We start from the raw sequence: 18,958 nt of genomic DNA, 5'->3' as shown, positions 1-18,958 counted from the left end.
GCAGAGGCTTCTGCTCTCGAGGGGTCTACCCAGTCTGGGGCAGCACAGAGGAGAGGCCAGGCCAAGGCGGGAGCTCTGGGGAAGGCCGAGGGTTGGGAAGGATCCTGGGACATCAACATATAGCTGAGGCCTCCAGGGCCGAGCCCCTCCTTTTCTAGAGGGAGGGCAGGAGGCTCAGACGACATCATGGTTCTGTGACTTATGTCTCCTGACTAAAGCCTACTTCTCCCCCTGGTGACTGGCGCAGGCCCAGGGGAGCTCAGAGAGGGCAAAGCTGGCAGGATGCCAGGCCCTGCAAGGGCGAGATTGGGCAGCCATCCCTCTTTGCCTCCTTCCCCAGGACCTGTCTGGGCCCCTCGCCCCTGACTTCTGGGCTCCGTGCCAGTTCTCACTCACTGCTCTGTTCTAATCTGGGCCCCCTCCCCACAGACGGCCCCAGAGACCACACTGCCCCCTGGCACCCGCCCCCACCTGGCGTTGGCCTTGGTCTCCCTCCAGTTCTGTCCCTGAGGGCAGGACTCCTTCCATCGGGATGCAATTTGTCTAAATGCTTGTGGGCCCATGGGTATCTCGGCCCAGCCTGCCTCTGGGGGCAGCTTGGCCCGATCCGTGCTGCCTATACCACTCGGCCACGGCCTCAGAGCAGTCCAGAAGACCTCTCCGTCCAGCTCTAAGGGTGCAGGCTCCCCCTTGTAGTGGTCCAGGATGAGCGATTGAGTGAGCTGCACATTCACCAACACGCTAGAGCTCTGTGGCTTTGGGTGCCCTCCCCCTTGGCGGGTGCTGGACTGAGGCCTTTTGTTTGTCTGCTCTGCCCTTGCACGAAGCCCCCAAGGGAAGGAGAAGCAGTCTTTTTCTTCTCATCTCAGGCTTGCCCCACCCCAGACACCCAGGGAACAAACCAACAACTGTGTTTACTGGGGTTCGAGCCACATTGGCCTGAGTTGGGAAGGAAGTGGGTTATCTCGCCTGGAAACCTGGGTTCTTCATCATCCTAGGAGGTACAGGGGGAGGCGGCTGGGGCCTTGAGAGTCATCCTTTGCCCGGTTGCCACAGGGCGGGGGGGGGCAGAGGAAGCTGGAGGGGAGTGCTGGGGCTCCCCTTTTCTAATTACCAGGGGCTCCTCTTCATCTTCCACTCAGTGGATGAACTTCTTGGTTTCGAAGAATGGGGGAGATGGTAAAAGCTGACCCCTGGCAAGGTCGCAAATGTGGAGGTGCCCAAGACCTGGGAGCTGGTAGATTCTTCAGAGGGGGAGGGGAACTAGATAGCCCCAAGGGGGTCAAGCCATCCCTGTCCAAGGGTGGGCAGATCCCCAACACCTGGCCAGCCTTGGCTGGGTGCCCACCCCCTCCCAGGGCAGTCCTGTCCAGTTTGGGGGCAGATCTAATGGCTAGAAAGTTATTCTTTACAAGCCTGTTTCCCTCTCTTCCCACCCTCCATGACTCCTAGTTCTGCCCCTTTTCCCACATGATCATCCAAATACTTCTTTTTTTTTTTTTTAAGTGAAGCAATTGGGGTTAAGTGACTTGCCCAGGGTCACACAGCTAGTGTTAAGTGGCTGGATTTGAACTCAGGTCCTCCTGACTCCAGGGCCGGTGCTCTACCCACTGCGCCACCCAGCCGCCCCTCATCCAAATACTTCTAAGTACTTGCCCTCATTCCAAGTTCCCTCTTCTCCAAGGGAAACATCCTGCATTCATTCACCCTTTCAACCTAAGTAAGGGCTGATCTTCTCTGTCCTCTGGACACTGTCCCCTTGAGCCCTGCAGAAGACAATCCTCACGCTTCACAACACTGAGGTCCTTTGGCCATTGGAGAGCTGGGACTGGCGTGCTCTTGCTGCTCTGAGTCGCAGTTACTCTGTAGGGGCCCTGCCTTGACCCAGGCCCCAGGCCCAGAACTGAGTCTCCTTTTCTTGGTCCCCATCATCCAGGACCTTCCCTGCTGGCTGACTCATCTCTCCTGCGTCTTCAGAGTCAAGGCCCTGGGTTTTCACTTCAGAGAGGCCTTGAGAGGTGGCTTCACTTAGCCCATGGCCATCTTTGTTGGGAGGAGTGGGGGACCCAAGTGGTACCTGCCCCCCCCCAGAACGCCAGAGGAATGAGTTAGGGGACGTAAACAGAATCCCCCCATCCTGGAGCCCAGAGGCGTGTCAGCCAGCCCACCCTGGCCCAGAATCCTCTCTGCTACTTCCCGAACTTGTGCTCATGAAACAGAGAGGGGGAGCCCACGCCCCCCGGGGACAGCTCATTGATTGTTAGAAAATGGGCTCCCATCATCCGCTGGCTCTGCACAGTCCACCCTCACTGGGCCTCCTTTGTTTTCCCTTCTGGCTCGGACATTCTGTGAATTTTCTGCAGAAAGAAACATGATGGAGGAGTGAGTGAGAACAGCTCCATTGCTCAGGAATTCTCCTGCTCTGATGCCAGCTATGGATTCTGTGCAGTTCAGTGTTTGTAAGCCTCAGTTTCCTCATGTGTAAAATGGGAACAATCACACTGGCAGCCTCCTGGGGTAGTTGTGAGCAAAGGAGCTTGCCAACTTTAAATCAAGAGAGAAATGTAGATGTTTACAGTCATTCCATTACACTGCTCCTCTCAGAGGGGAGTGACCTTGGACAAGTTACTTTGTCACCTCGACAGTTTCTGCACTGGGGGGGTCCAGGGGGTGCACTGAGACACCAGGCAGGTCAACAGCAATAATGACAGAGTGATAAAAATAACGATGCATTTCCACGTCCAGGGAGTCTTAGGGTTTATGAAAGTACTTTCATCACCACCACCACCACCTAGTAAAGCAGATGGTGCCAATATTCTGGTGGTCTGACGCCCAGGCCAGGAAGCCCTGGGTTGCAGTCCTGTGCCCTAGGGCACTCTCCCAGAACTACACAGGTCCCATCCCTGCCCCTATCCACAGAAGAGGATCCCGAGGTCCGAATCAGGCGACCTGTCCAAGGTGACACAGCCTCCGGGTGCTATGGGTGATGTCCCCATCCGGCCACCTTGGGGGCCGTCTCTGGCCCTTGTCTGGCTAGCTGCAGGTAAATTCACCTGTTTATGGAGGAGGAGGCAAAAGAAGGAAAACTGAGGCACGGGCCCGAGGATGGGGACGGGGACGGGGACGGGGGCGGGGCCTCGGGGCCGCTGACTCTTTGCCAGGCCCCAGGAGCCGCGACTGGAGAAGCAGGAGCCAAAAGTCTCTGGGCTGAAGACTAATCTCCCTGCCAGGAGAAAGCGCTGCCGGGGGCGGAGCCAGGTTAGGATACGCCCCAAGGTAGAAGACCCGCCCACCTCCGGGAGCCGAGTCTGGCTGAACGTCCTCGTCCTTGCATTGCGCATGTGCAATTTGGCAGCGAAGGGAAAGGAATTTGAGCGTAGCCCCGCCCAATACCCCCGCTTCCAGGCCTTCTGTGCGCATGCTCGACTGCTTGGTAGGCCTCAAGCATCCCTTTCTTCGTACGCCGCCTGGGATCTCCTTTCGCCGGCACTTCCTGGCGAAGGGCGTCAGTGAGGTGACAGATTCCGCCTCACTCAGGAAGCCCAGGCTGGCAGAAGCAACTGTAAACTCATCACGTTTCCCGGGGGACTTTCAGGGCCCCCTCTTCCCCTCCCCCCTTCCTCGTGGTAGCACGTAGTCTCAAAATATCACGCATGCGCAGGGACAGAAGCCTGTAGTTCTCATACGCATGCGTCTCCTGGGGCGTGGCTGATTTTAAAACCTTTTTTTGGTGGGTGTGCGGGTTGGTCTACAGTCGTGCTACTGCGCATGCGCCAGGAACTAACCCGTTAATTGCCATCAGCTGTCAATCTCGGCGCTTTTTTGAGCGGGGCTCGAGTCCTCTCGGTTCCTCCCATCCTCCACCTCCAGTGTGGGATCGTGGGGAGGCTACTTCGTGCCAGGGAGGCGGACCTGGAGAGCTGGCCGAGCCCGGAATGAGCAGCTCCGGGAGGGACACTGGGGACCTCCAGGCCGAGGCCGGATTGGCCCCTTGTTGGAAATGTGCTGGGGGACTGGCACGGAGGCGCGAGATGCAATGGAGCCAGCACACCAGGGAGCTCGGAGAGGGGTTTATTAGTCGAGAGTAAAAAGAAGACGGCAGTAGCAGCCCCGGCGGCTCCCAGCCCACCCCTCACGGTCCCCCACCACTGGGGCAACCTGTTCATCTTAAGGCACTTGAGGGGAGGAGGACACGACCCCGTTGGGGCCTCCCCCTCCAAAAGCCTGGCAAGGACAATACTCCCCTGCCCAAGCGCACCGGAAGAGCCAGAGCTGTTTAAATGCTGTTAAAGATGCTGGTGTCAGGTGCAAAGAGAAAGGAAGGGGACTAGAACTTGGCCCACAGCTTAACCAAAGCCCCATTGTGAAGGCGCTAGGGGATGGGGGTGTCACTTCAAACTCTGCTCCACAACTGGGGGGAGGAGAGGACCTGGTGGGGTCCCCCTTGTCCACCAGCCTTCCATTCCCAGGTCCAAGGGGCCAGGCAGAGATGGAGGAGGCTTGAAGCTTCCCCAGCCCCCCCCCCAATCACCCCCTTTCAGAGGAGTTAATGCTTTTACTTAAGCACCTCCAAAACAGAGAGATTGCAGATAAAATATTAAAACAGGGTTCACTCCTCCCCTCTCCAGGGAGACAGCTCCCCCAGAGAAAATCAGGGGGAAGGAGCAGCTTCCAAGACTCGAGGCACTGAGAGGTGTATCTGGAGGGGCCCACCTGTCCTCCCGCTGGCCCAGGGCTCGCTCAGGGGCCCCAGGACAGGAATCAGCCCCATTTAAGAGCTGATCTGACTCAGTAAAGCTGTTATGTCCATGTCTCCCATGGAGGGGAAGACCTCGTCAGCCCCCACCAGGCCGTTGGAGAGCACAGAGCTCCCTGGGGGAACAGCACTGGCCTCAGGGGGTCGCTGAGACCCTGACATAAGGCGGGTGATTGATTCAGGGTATTCCATCAGCATGGGCTCCCCCGAAGGCCCAGGACCTTCAAGGGGCCCCATTCCCTGGTTCAGCAGCTGCTGGAACTCAGAGTTGTCAATGGCCGCAAGGCTGGTATATGTATTGTCAGGGTCATCCAGAAGCCCCGTCAGGTCTCCATCTGTATCAAACTGTAGGCCCAACAGGGCCGCCGAGAGCGTGCCCTCCCCAGACTGGGAGATCTGGGGCAGGGCAGGGACTGTCGTGGATGGAGCTGGGGCCAGGGAAGGGGCAGGTGTGGGGGCCGGGGCCAGGGCTGGGGCAGAGGTCAAGGACGGGGCCAGGGCTGGGGCCGGGGTCTGGGTGGATGAAAAGACCATGGGAGAAAACTCTTCCAAGTTGATGGTACTGAGGGATGTGGAGAAGGTGTAGGGCTGGGAGACAGAGGCAGGCAGGCCAGGAAGGACACCTGAGTGCGTTGGGGGGAGAGAAACAATCAAGAACAGCCCCCCCCCCCCCCCCCCCGCCCCTGCTCTCTTCTGTCTAGCCCTGATGAAGTAACACCCTTTTAGGAGCCCTTAGCTAACTGAACTAACGTCCTCATGGTCTATCAGCGTTGGCGGGGACCTCAGCAAGACCAGTGTCCATTTATGGCCCAGTGACATCTTCCCACAGTCCTAGGGCAAGGTACTGAGATGACAAACATCTGGCTTAGGTCGCCCCATTCCCAAAGCCAACTTCAACGGAATCCTAGGCTCTGATGAGACCTTTGGCCCTTCGGCCTGACCTGCTCTGACCCCAGGCCTCTTTCCCTCACCTGCCTGGTCTGAGTGGCCTTACCTGGGGGCTTGGGAGCAGAGGCCGTGGCACTGCGGGAGGGCACCGCGATGCGTCTGGGAGGCGTCCAGGCATCGGAACTGCCTGCTGGATGGAGAGCACAAGTTAGCCCTGGGAGAGCACCCCCGCCTCACCCCTGGGCCTGGCCCCCCTGCTGTTGGGGCTCACCACTGAAAGGACTCGTTTTCATAATGTTCTTGAAAGTGCCCAGTGTCCTCTTGCGCTTCTCTTCAATTCGGTGTCGATCATCTGCATGGAGAAGAAAGGCCAACTGGATCCCATGGAGCCCCTCCAGCAGGCCTCTCCTCCTCCCCAGCCCACCCCTCTGGAGGCGATCGAGGGCTTCACAACCACCTTCCCTGGCGAGGGAAAAGCAGCGTCTGAAAACAACTGTGAGGACTTTGTCCTCCGATGCCCAGAATCTCTGAGGTACATGGGCAAGACCAGACCAGGTCGGTCTGTCTTCTAGCAATCTATCAATCAGTACACAAGATGGGGGCTGAGCCCTGAGCCTGAGGAGTGACAAGCCATGCTCGAGGCAACCCTCAGATCTGCCCCACTTCCACTGCATCTGTCCAAGAGCCCTAGAAGTGACTCCTTCGGGGCAGCTAGATGGCGCAGTGGATAGAGCACCGGCCCTGGAGTCAGGAGTACCTGAGTTCAAATCCGGCCTCAGACACTTAACACTTACTAGCTGTGTGACCCTGGGCAAGTCACTTAACCCCAATTGCCTCACCAAAAAATAAAAAATAAAAAAAAAGAAGTGACTCCTTCCCCAATCACTGGTAGGTGGGTGCAACTTTGTGTTACCCTCTGACAATGGACAAGAGTTTGTTTGTTAGGCCCTTACGATGTGCCAGGCCCAAGGGGCTCAAAATGCCAAACAGAGGAGTTCACCTCGATTGCCAAGAGATGACACAACCAAGTCTCATTGCTTTAGGCAGCAATGAGGAGGAGAGAGACTTGAGGCAGAAGGACCAACAAGGAGGCACCAAGAAAACTTCATCCCAGGGAGAGCTGGCCCAAAGGAAAGGACTGCCCCAAGAGATGGCGGCTCCTTCCTTGGGACGTCTGCCAACCGCCAGCCACAGAAGTGGCCATGGGAGCAGAGAGAAGAAGCCAGAGATAGCAAGGTTTGGCCTTTGGTTAGATATGTAGGAGGAAGGGGGATTGAACGAATCTGAGTTCACAGAGGAAGGACAGGGCTGTCCTCACCCAATGGGGACATCCTGGGGTGACGAAGATTAGGCCTTGAGAGATCTGTCTGCTGAGTGGCCCCAGACAGAGCCACGGAGAGCCTCCAGTCAGGAGGACCAGCAGTGAACCTGAAGAGAAACGTCTGCCAGGGTGGGGGAGGGGAGGCCAGGAGAGAGCTTCCATTGCTTCTCTGCTGACCCCTCTAGGAGTCACTTGACTGGCCTGGCCTGCCCCCAGAGTCCTCCCCCTTCTACTCTCTTCCACCTGGCTGCCAAAGGTCTGACCACATCGCCTTGCTGTTAACAAACCTGCCAAACAGATTTCAGCCTTTGGTTCCAACTGAATTAAACAAACACCAATGAAGCATCTACTGTGTGCAAGACGCTGTTTTACAAACTGGAGAGAGAGACGAAAAAGGAGTCTCTGCCACAAGCAGCTCTGTGCTGGGCAGAGGGGGGCGAGAAAGATACACAGTGAGCACACACAAATGGTGCTCTGGGGTGGGGGGGGGATTGGAAGGGGCAGAGAAAGGAGAGCCACGTCTCCACTGTGCAGCTACTTTCTCCACCAAGATTAAGTCTTTAGAAGAAGGGACCAAATAGGTGACACGTTAAAACCCAGAGTAAGGAGGAAAGCCGTCCCAGCTGGCTTGCTGAGTTCATGCCAGGAGACCCAGCAGACTCCATTCCCGGGTATTAGAGGAGCTGGCAGATGCCCCTCCTGGGTATGGAGAGGTACCACCTGCAGAAATGGGAAGACAGAGCCTGGAGTCTGAAAATTAGAGGCTAGTGAGCTCACTGCAGCTTCTGGTATGTCAGGGACCGCCATGGTTCTCAAGGAGAGACTGCCCATCCTAAGGTAAATGAAGCCTTGAGCTCAGTCTCAACGCTGACCATCAGTGAAGCATCCCTTCCCCATAGAGAGGTGGGGGACTACCGGTACAGAAAGGGGCACACATTGTCAGCCACAGCCAACATATTGACTGGTCTGAGGGAGTTTTATGTGCACAGCTGTGGGAGGGATCGTGGGGGAGTGAGCAACTCATCTCACTTCCCTTTTTGGTAAAGCCCTAGAACGGTCCATCCAGGGAAGGCCGAAGACATACAAGGCCAGGGGCAGCACCTGGGATTTCCTGGGTGAAGAAACTCCCTCTCCCAATGCAAATCAGTGCCTTCTCTGCAATGTTGCCTGACAGTTGCCAGAGCACCAAGAGGCCAAGTGACTTGGTCAGGGTCACAAGGCCAAGAGGGTCTGAGCAGGCCTCAAAGTACCTGTGACACCCTGGCTGACTTTCTGCAGATGTGGAGGGGATGAAGGGAGGCAGGGCCAACATGCTGACCAAAATGTCAGGCTGAATGCAGTGAAAAGGCAAGCGTACCCTAGAGGTGCCAGGCAGAGAGGCCTGGGGACTTTGGAGTGGGAGGCCATCCTCCATCACCCCAAGGCCCCCCCGCTTCTGCCACTGGCTGCACCAGCGGGTGCCAAGCTTCAGGAAGCTGGCGAATGACTTTGGGGAGTGACCAGAGGGTGAAGGGCCACCTGAGGGCTGGTGGAAGGAGGTGGGGAGGTGTGGCCTAGAGAAGATGGGGAAGGAAAGAGGACGCAGTCTTGTTCCGGCCTGACACGGGGAACCTCTCCTAGACAGAGCGTTCCAAGAGAAGCAGCCTCAGGAACTAATGAATGGGACCCTCCATCCAGGGTCAAATGTGTCTTCTTACCTAGGCAGACTACACCAGGGGACCACGTGGCCCTTCCTTCCCTGAGATCTACTGCGAAGCTGCCAATGACCAGACCAAGTCCCCCAGGATAGTGGGGGAGGGGTGGGGGGGGGCGCACATGAACAGCCCTCCTGGAGGGCAGAGCATGGAGGGCACGGAGCCTATGACTGGGGGTGGTTGGGAACGAGGAACTGCACCAAGCTTAGGGGCTGGGAGGCCCCGGTTAGACGTCTCTCCAGAGCATTCAGCAGTAGCTCTTGGAAGGCTGGCAATGAGGCGTGCGACCTCCATGTACTGAATCAGAGGCCAAGCCTCAGCACCATGTTTTTCCCACCTGTCCCAGCCACCATGATAATGCAGGTCACCCCTGCCACCCAGCCTCTTCTGACCCCTAAGCGTCTCCCCTCTCAGCTGCCCAGGGAACTGCCCTGCTCAATAAACGCCAGTGACTCCCTATTGCCTCTAGGACCGGACTTCCTCACCTGGAGTCCATGAACTTGGGACTCCTTCCCTCTGGCTGGCTTCCTTTCTCATCCCACATCTGACTCCTGTCACAAGGGATCTACTGCCCACGGGGCCATGGAGAGCTCCTACACAGCCTCAGAGGCCAGGGCTCACACCTGCCTCCCCATGCCCCCCCACGTGCCCCCTCCTTGCTTCACTTGGGGGAGCCCCTCCCCTCCCCCACAAAGCCTTCCCTGGCCCAGCCGCTCTCAAGTAAATAGTTACAAAAGCACCTTTTTTCCCTGCAAGCGATGACCCCACTATGTCTCTCTGTACAGCCCTCATGGTGCCCAGCACACAGAAGGCACCTAATAAATGCTTGTTTGTGGATTAATGCAGCGCCTCAAATGGCAGTGGGGCCTCAGCTTTACCAGGAGGCAGCCAGAGGAGGGATTTCGGAGCAGAAGAGATGAAGGATTAGTCTGGCAGAGGGATGAAGGAAGGCCCTTCTGGGGAAGCAGTGGGGCAGATGGACATGGGGAGTGGGAGGGATGGCACTGTAGCAATCACCGGGTGGTCCTGGCACTGATCAGCTCAGACAAGGAAGAATTCAAGGAGCTCCAAGTTGGAACATGGAAGGCAGGGTGGTGGTGACGTCCCTGAATGGGGGTGGGGAAGAGGAGGAAGAGGAGGAAGAGGAGGAAGAGAAGGCAGCCAGGGTGCGTCCGACTCCTCCATTCATTCTTTGCTCTGAGAAGCTTCCCCAGAAACTAGGAAGCTCCAAAGCCAAGGTGGGAAGAGCGCCAGTCAGTTGGGGCCATGCCACAGGAAGCGGACCAAGGACTGGTAACAATTATCCTTCAACCCCAGTGCCAGGGTCCCCGGCCCCGGCCCCCCTACCTGTGTCTGGCAGATACTGGAACTCCATGGGCTCGCTGAGCTCTCGGTCGGATGGCCGCCGGAGCTGCATGTGGACCCGCACTGGGGCCTGTAAGGCAGGCTCCGCGTAGGGTGGCGTGCGGAACACGATGGCCACCTGCCTGTGCACGTCGGCCTGTGAGAAGGATCCTCTCGCCTCCCAGCCCGGCCCCGTGAAGCACACCTCGATGTCCTCTGTTGGGGAGAGGGTGGGCAGGGGTGTGGCGGCCTCTCCACGGCCCCCTGACCCACCCCCGCCCCATGCCCATCTGGCACTGACCTTTCTGCACCTTGTCACACAGGAGGAAGATCTCGTCCCCGCCCAGGCAGCTGCCCGAGTTGCGGTTCACACGGCAGATCTTCAGCTCTGCAGTGTTGGGAGCCCCTGAGGACGCAGGGAGAACAAGAGGAACTTGACCAGTCTGGACCATGTTCCTGGTGGCCCTGACCTCTCAGTGCTTTCCCCAGGAAGCTCTGATGTCACCCTGGGTCACACGTACCCTTGGAAACAAAGGTCACTTGCCCAGGCTCCCTCTTCATCCGTTTGATCTCACCTCCTCTAGCAGCCTTCCCCCTCAATCATCCCAACCTCCCACTTGACGATCTATTCCTAGACTTAGATTCAGGAAGCCCTGAGTTCAAGTATTGCTGTGAGACCCTGGGCAAGTCATTTAGCCTCTCTCTGCCTCAGTGTCCTCATCTGTAAAATGGGGAAAATGAAAGCACCTACTTCCCAGGGTCTTTGTGGGGATCAAACAGGACATCTGTAAAGCTATTTGGGAACATCAAAGTGCTATACAGCTGCTCACTATTACTCCTATGAGCTGCCTTGCATTAAACTGGTCTGCATATGCATCACTGACCATGTATTTACACAGCCCCTATTTAGACGTGTTTGCTGGCTCTCCCTTAGACTGTCATCTCTTGGTGAAAAGGGATGCTTTGTTCTCTGCCCCTGGAGCCCAGGCACAGAAAATGAAATACCCCTTTCCTGCAGCCTCTGACCTTGCTGACCTCTGACTGGGCCTTCTCAGTGTCTCTAGCCTGTGACTCCCCAGTCAATGTGTTCAGCTCTAAGCTCTTCTCCCTGAGCTTCCTGTATCTTGAACCACCTACGGGACATTTCCAACTGAATGGTAGCTCACAGACACCTCCAACTCATTGTCATTCTGGGCAAACCCACCCGCTCTCCCTCGCATCCCTACTGCTGTGGCAGGGGCCACCATTCTTGCGGTCACTATGGTTCTCAATCCTGGAACCACCTTCCATTCTCCCATCTCCCTCAGACCACAGAGCTGATCAGTAGCCGAGTCCTGTTGGGTCTAATGTCACAACGATTCTCATCTCTGTTCCCTTCTCACTCCCACAGCCTAATCAGCCTCTGGACCACAGCAACAGCCTTCTTGTCGGCCATCTCTCAGGGCAGCTTTCTCAGAGCTGCCATGGTGCCTTTCCATAGAACACACCCATCTGACCACATCAGTGTCCTACTCTACAAACTTTGTTCTTTTCTTTCTGCTTCTTGGACCAAGTACAAACTCCTCTGTTGGCATGGAAGGCCCTTCACCACCTGGCTCCGTCTGCCCACAAACCCCTGTTTCCAGCAAGCTTCTCCCCAAACACTAGCTCCCCTCTCCCTTACGATAACCTCGTGTGTGCTCTCTGTGTACATGTTTCCTCTTTCCCAGTAGAAGGTAAGCTTTCTGAGGGCAGAGATGGCTTGGGTTTTGTCTTTGCATCCCTAGTACCTAGCCACAATGCCTGGCACAAAGTATTTAACAAGATCATAGATTTGGGGCTAGAAAGAGCCACAGAAGCACATCCCATCAAATACAATCTCATTTTACAGAAGAGAAAGCTAGAGAGGTTAAGAATTTGCCAAAGGGGCAGCTAGGTGGCACACTGGATAAAGCACCGGCCTTGGATTCAGAAGGATCTGAGTTCAAATCCGGACTCAGACACTTGATACTTGCTAGTTGTTTGACCCTGGGCAAGTCACTTATCCCTCATTGTGCCGCCCCCCCAAAAAAATTTTTTGCCAAAGACCACATAGCCAGTAAGTCTCTGGGGCTGGATTTGTCTGATATCCTATCTCCCATGACACATGTTTCTCAATAATGCAACGAAGGCTCAATGAATGATTGTCTAAATGCATCCTTGACCATCCCAGCCCTCCTCCACTTCCTACAACACTTCCTCAGCCTCAGCCACGTACTTCACAGTGACAAGTGCAACCTGCTGAGAATCACACTGAGTATTCCTGCGATTGGGCCCCATGCTTCCTCCAGACTTTGTATACTCTCTAGCGAACTGTGTACTTGTAGGGGGTGGCCTCACCACCTCCTGGGGAAGCACAGCTGTCGAGCCTCATAACCAAGGCCCCAAAATGTCCAATAACTGGCTCAAAGTCCACACCTCCCTGTAGCAGAGCCAAGGCTGGAAGCGTGCATGTATCTGACTTCAGGCTGCACGCTCACTCTCGCTCGCCCTCTGAGCCCAGGCCTCTTCCACCTTCCTCCTATCACTCCCTGGGCTCATCCTTTCACCCATCAGCTCCCTGGGGCTGCCAGGACCGTAGGCATCATCACCACGTGGCTCTGCTTGTTTTCACTGTTCGACTCTAAGGAATGGTCTACACCTGCTTCCTCCACCTCCTCCCAACCAAGTGACTCCTCCAACTTTGCAATCTGCCAAGGAAATCCAGCTCTCAGGGCTCACTGACCTCTTGATTTCCTCCAACTGGGGGCAGCTAGGTGGTGCAGCGGACAGAGCACTGGCCCTGAAGTTGGGAGGACCTGAGTAAAAGCCTCACCTCAGATGCTTACTAGCTGTGTGACCCTGGACAAGTCACTTAACTTCCAATGGCCTTAAAAACATCCATTCATCCTGATTTCCTCCATCTGATAGCCTGTCTTCAGTCCTAGGCCTTCTGGACCTCTGTGCGCCATCCGAGACTGAAGCCACCTTCCCTGGGTCTCCTCCTCCTCAGGTCCCTTTACCCTCCGAGCGTGTCTCTCTCAAGGTCCTGTCCTGGGCCATCTTTTCTCTTTACTCTCTCTTGCTGAGACATTCAAAACCACACAATCCAGACAACTCTGAAATCTCTGAACCACTCTGGCCTCCAGTTCCCCTTCTCACCGTAATGTACCTGGAACACAACCTGTCTATTGTTTCCCCCACCAGAGCTACCACAGGCATCCCTCCGACCACCTGGGCTCTAGATGCAGGTGTCCTCACCGGCTCTTCCTTCTCCTTAGCCTCCTGGGGGTCTGACCTCAAAGGTCACTTAGTCCAACTCACCCACAGACAACCTGCCCAGACAGCCCTCGATGGACTACTTCAGCACGGTCCTCATTCCCATCGGGACCCTGTTCACTGTGTCAGGCCTCCATGTGCCACCAGGGGCTTCTAGGGAGAAATCTTATCCCCTTTGGCTCTCGGGTCCCAGGACCTGGGTTCAGATCTCTCCCCTGAACCTTATTTCCTGTGTGATCCCCAGTTTGCTCAACCTCATGGGCACAATGGCCCCAGTGCCATCTGCATTTAGATCTTCCCTCTTCATCTGCCCCTGGAAGCCTAATCTCCGGCCTCTAGGCCCTTCCCTTGCCAATCTGGCCTCCTCACAGAAGGCACAGTTCAGATCCCCTTATTCCCTTGCTCTTCCAGAGGATCTCTTTGGCCAAAAGGAGAAAACCCAACCTTCCAAACTGTGCCCGGTCTGGCTGCCACCTGGCTTTTCAGTCTCGACTCCATTATTTACCTTCAAACAATCTACCTTCTGGCCAAACAGGTCTGGTGTCTCCTCTCCCAATGGGCCATGCTGTCTCCTGGCTCTGCCCCAATACGGACAGGCCATACATCACTTCAATCACGCTCTTTCTTTAAGGCTCTGCTAATGTATCACAGCCCTGCAGTTTTTCCTGAGAGCCCCAGCTGGAAGCGCTTCCTCCTTTGTCAGAGGATCCCTGGCCACTCGTCCATGGCTATCCTTTGCCCCATCCCTTGGTTTGTACTCTACTTACCTGTGTGTATGCCACACTCCTCCCCAGTGGCACCTCAGCCCCAAGAAGGCAGAGACCCCACCACAATACATTCCTTTCCATAGCTTAATTTTGGTTGAACTGAAGTGACCAGCCCTCCTCACTAACAGTTTAGCTTCTCTAGGTCCCATCTACACGCTCTCCTTTCAGTTCCTGTTGTCCATCCCTCCCTCCAGATGTGGTCTCAGGGCCAGATTCCCCTCACCCTGCCTCTAACTCACGGTTGTCATAGATGGGATGGGAGAGGACAGGGGTCAGGACCAGGGGCCTGCCTGCAGGGTCCCGGATGGTCACTTGGAAGCAGAGCCGGACGGCATTCAGGTCATAGTCCCCACGTTGTTCTTCCAGAGGCACTGTGGAAACAGGGGTGGGTTACAGGATGATAAGGCTCCCACAGAGTAGGAGCCATGTAGCATTGCTGTGGGGCCAAAGGGAACCCGATGAGGAGGTGTGAGATCAGAGCTGTGGAATGGGGAATCCCAGGGCTAGAACTGAAGTAGACAAACTAGGCAGTTGGTTAAGGTGAAAGGAGAGAACCTGTTAAAGGACATTTAAAAATGTGCACATTGGGGGAAGCTAGGTGGTGAACTGGCCCTGGATTCAGGAAGATCTGAGTTCAAATCTGGCCTCAGACACTTGACACTTACTAGCTGTGTGACTCTGGGCAAGTCACTTAACCCTCATTGTCCTGCAAAAAAAAAAAAATTTTAAAGGGGGCAGCTAGATGGCACAGTGGATAAAGCACTGGCCCTGGATTCAGGAGTACCTGAGTTCAAATCCAGCCTCAGACACTTGACACTTACTAGCTGTGTGACCCTGGGCAAGTCACTTAACCCTCATTGCACCACCAAAAAATAAAAATAAAATTTTTTTTAAAATGTGCACATTATCAAAGTCAGAAAATTACTCTCCAGGGGCAGCTAGGTGACTCAGTGGATAGAGCACCGGCCCTGGAGTCAGGAGTACCTGAGTTCAAATCCGGCCTCAGACACTTAACACTTACTAGCTGTGTGACTCTGGGCAAGTCACTTAACCCCAGTTGCCTCACTTAAAAAAAAAGAAAAAAGAAAAAAAAAAAGAAAATTACTCTCCAAAAGAGAGTAAACTGATTTAGGGGATGCTGGGGGTGGGACAGTAAGGGAGGGTCTGATGGACTGGAAGACAAGAGGCAAGGGCTCCCTGCCACAGCACAGATCACCAAGATAGGCACAGGCACTGCTGAAAGAGCAGTGTAAAGACAGGCACACGAAAACATTGTTGGTGGAGCTCTGAAGTGATCCAAATATCCTGCATTTGAATTTGGAAGGAACAAGAAAAGGGACTAATGGTCCATGCTCTTTGACCCAATGATCTTATTACTGAGACTCACCCAAAAAGCCAAAGACAGAAACAGGAATTGGTCTGATATAAACCAAACTATTCAAAGCAGGGGCTCATCAATTAGAGAAGGGCTGAAAACACTTGGCATATGAATGCAATGGAATATTACTACACAGTAAGAAATGACAAATATGAAGAATTCAGAGAAACATGGGAAGTTTTGTGTGAACTAAGCAGGCCCAAGAGAACAGGAGATACACAGACCAAGCATGCCAAGGCCAGAGTAACTAAGCACCAACAAGGGGCTCGGAGAAAGAGCAAGCAAACCTACCCCACCCCAGCAACAGAGAGGTGGAAGACACCCAGGACGGAAATGCTCTGTCAGAAGGGAAGGGTCACTTAAGAGGAGGGATGGGAAATAACAGCAATTGGAAACAAAAAGCATCGTGAAATGCATTTTAAAGGATTCTGATGCACTGAGGCGGAGTCAGGCAGTGATGAGGGGAAGCATGGGGCAGGGCGGCTGGGGGCCCCGGCCACCCTGGCCAAGGAGCCTCTCACCATTGAAGGGGTTGTTGTTGGTCTGCATTCGATGGGCAATGGCCTGCTCCAGATCTCGCTTCTTCACACACTGAATTCCCAGGTTCTGGAAGCTAACACCTCACACCTGTCAGCCTGCCTTGGGCAGGCCCAGGGTCTGGCCCACCCAGCCCAGTCCAGCCCTTGGACCTCGATAGTTCTCCTCTGGAAAAACCCCTTCACGCCCCACCCCCCAAGCTCGGGCACCATTTCTACTGATCCATCCTGGCAACCCTGTGGGGTACTTCTGGTCCCCCCCAAAAATGAACTGAGCACTCCCCAGGACCCCTACACTAGCCCTGTCCTGACTCCCCAATACTTCTTGGGTCCGTGGTACTGAGTGGGGCCTTCTCCAGACCCTCTCTCACCTGTGGATGCAGTGGTCAGGGCAGAGTTCAGCCTCATAGAAACCATCCCTACAGTCCTTCCCCACCAGCTCGTGAGGGTGAGGTCGGTGAGGGGGCTCCTTGGTCACCAGGGAAATTCGGACAGTTCCTGGTCCTGTGTAGCCATTGATCTGGGAGAGGATCAGCAGCCCTCACCCCTCTAGCAGAGGTAAAGGTGGGGCCCCAGTCCCCGTGGTGAGGGCGCAGGGGGGGGGGTGGCCCCAGTCCCCGTGGTGAGGGCGCAGCGGGGGAGGTCCCGGGGGGGCCCAGCCCGCCCCGCCCCCCGGCTCACCTTGATGGTGGGGTGCGTCTTGGTGGTGTCCGTGCTGCGCTCCCCGGGGATGCTGCCCGCCGACCGGCCCTCGCACTTGTAGCGGAAGCGCATCCCCCGCTGCTTGGGCTGTTCGATGATCTCCACGAAGGGGCCCCGGGCCGGGGGCGAATCTGGGGAGGCTGTGGGGGACGCGCACACCGCGGGTTCAAGACTCCCAGGCTCCGGACGCCAGGCCCCCCCCCCCCGGCCAGCGACGCCCCACTCCCCTCCCTCCCCGGGCCCCCGCTCACTTACCCGAGGCGAAGAACATGGGTAACAGGTCTGAAAAGAGAAAGGGGCACAGGGGAAACTGAGTCAGGCGCTTCCCACCTCCCCTTGCCCACCCCCTCAGGCCCCGCCCCGGGAAAGGGGGGGGCAGACCGATGTTCTGGCAGGCCAGCCCTGGCCCCTCCCGGCCCCCTCCCCCTCCCCCGGGTCAGAGGTCAGGCTCACCTTCCATGGCCAGGGTCCTGGGGGCGGGGCTGGGGTCGCAGCTGGAGCCCCCGCGGCGCGGCGCGCGCCCTACGCCCGAGCCATTCGCCAGAGGCGGAAATGCGCCGCGCGCGCTCACGGCGTCACTGATCGGAATGCGGAGTCGCGCCTGCGCACCAGAGCCTCCCGGGCCGCGCGCGCTCCGCGAGCACCCGCCTGCGGGAGGTGGGGCAGACTGAGTGCGCAGACGCGGAGAGGGCGCCGCCAAGCGGAGCAAGGCCAGGGGGCCGGGAAGCTTCGGGGCCGGGAAGCTTCAGACCCCGGCCCGCCCTTCTGCGTTTTAGTCTTTATTTAGCCCTCCAAATCGCCTTTCCAAAACATTGAGGCCCCAGACGCGGCTCCCACCCAAGGCGGGGTGGGCGGGGTGGGCAGGCCGCTGCCCTGATTGGCGTAGAGCGCGACAACGCTGCGTGCTTGCGTCACGCGTCCCCGAGGAGCACGTGGTCCCCGGACGCTCGGGAGGGGCGAGAGCAGCTCTGCTCCTGTTCGAGGGAGTGGGGATGGCGCCGGGGGAAGGTCTCGTGCTACGCTCAGCGGGTGCGCGCAGAGCGGGGTCGGCCTTCCCCTTTAATGCCCTCCACACGTGTGGCAGAGCGGTATGTGCAGTGCTGGGTGGTCCTGCACTCCAGTGAAGAAACCCCCTCTGCCAATGGAACCTAGCTCTGTCTTATCAACCAAGGGTCACTCTAGGTGTTCAGGACCCCCCCCCAGCGCCAGCCCTGCCTCTTCCTGCTTCTCCGACTGCTTGTTCTGGCTCCTTTGTTGGATCCTTTCCCAATCACATCCTCTAACCTCAGGTGTCCAAAACCAGAACTCATCTTCCCTATTAGAATGGAGGGGAACACCAGACTCCCAGCCCAGCAGGCTTACAATCTAGGAGTCATCCTGGGTTCCTCTCACTCTCTCACCGCCCCCCCCCCCATAACCAAGACGGTGTCAAGTTTACCTTTGCACCATCTCTCCAATACACTCCCTTCTCTCTGACGCTGCCACACTGCCTGGACTGTGGCAGTGGCTGCTGGGAAGCCAGTGGGGGATGGGGGATGGTAGGGGTCTGCCTGCCTCAAGTCTCTACCCACTCCAGTCCATCTTCTATTCAGCCGCTAAAGGGATCCCCTACTCAAACTCCACTGGCTCCCTGTTGCCTGGAAATCAAATACAAAGGCCTCTGGTTAGCATTCAAATCCCTCCATAACCTGGTCCCCTTCTACCTTTTCAGTCGTCTTCCCTTTACTCCCCAATACGGACTCTTCTCTCCAGTGACACCGGCCACCTCCATGGTGGTCCATGAGCAAGATCTTCCATCTCTTGGATCCAGGCATTCCTCTGGCTGCCTCCCGTACCTGGAATGTTCTCTCTTCCTCTCTGTTTGCTGGCTCCTTTTAAGTGCCAACTAAAATCCCTTTGACAGGAAGCCTTTCCCCACCCTTCTTAATTCTGGTGTCTTCTCTCTTCTAATTTGTTTCCTATGTATAGCTTGTTTATAGACCATGATTTGCTTGTTTGCTCTCTCCCGTTAGATTGTGAGATCCTTGAGGTCAGAAACTGTCTTTTGCCTCTTCTTGTATCTCCAAAACTTTGCCAAAATGCCTGGCATATAATAAGCCCTTAATAAATGTTTGTTGACTGACAGACTGGCTGACTTCAAAGCAAAACATCTATGTGGTAGACACGTAAGCCACAGCAGCTGCCTAGGTTGTCTGGACAAACATTCTAGTGTCTTTCCAACACTGATGAATTTCTGATAGGGGAGAGTGAACAGTTTCTTTTCATAAGTCTCAGGAGTCAAGTAATTGTAGGTTTT

At 56.1% G+C, this 18,958-nt stretch overlaps 1 protein-coding gene across 2 annotated transcripts; it reads right to left on the bottom strand.

Annotated features, from left to right (window-relative positions):
- Positions 1-4,062: 4,062 nt before the first annotated feature.
- Positions 4,063-17,511, bottom strand: RELA (RELA proto-oncogene, NF-kB subunit). 2 transcript variants are annotated; one of them, XM_043971288.1, is made up of 11 exons: positions 17,116-17,511; positions 16,918-16,944; positions 16,642-16,802; positions 16,332-16,480; positions 15,946-16,037; positions 14,286-14,417; positions 10,305-10,409; positions 10,007-10,219; positions 5,916-5,996; positions 5,751-5,834; positions 4,063-5,379 (listed from the first exon to the last, which is right to left on the bottom strand). In XM_043971288.1, exons 1-11 carry the CDS (start codon positions 17,120-17,122, stop codon positions 4,772-4,774), a joined length of 1,659 nt encoding a protein of 552 aa, XP_043827223.1. In that variant the 5' UTR covers positions 17,123-17,511; the 3' UTR covers positions 4,063-4,771. The 2 variants fall into 2 exon arrangements, with proteins under 2 accessions (XP_043827223.1, XP_043827224.1); XM_043971289.1 differs by having other exon boundaries at positions 5,751-5,831.
- Between the last annotated feature and the right edge of the window lie 1,447 nt (positions 17,512-18,958).

Source organism: Dromiciops gliroides, chromosome 6 (assembly GCF_019393635.1).
Source record: "Dromiciops gliroides isolate mDroGli1 chromosome 6, mDroGli1.pri, whole genome shotgun sequence".
Taxonomy (NCBI): Eukaryota; Metazoa; Chordata; class Mammalia; order Microbiotheria; family Microbiotheriidae; genus Dromiciops; species Dromiciops gliroides.
Note: the sequence above shows the minus strand (reverse complement) of the source record. Positions and strands in the feature narration are given on the sequence as shown.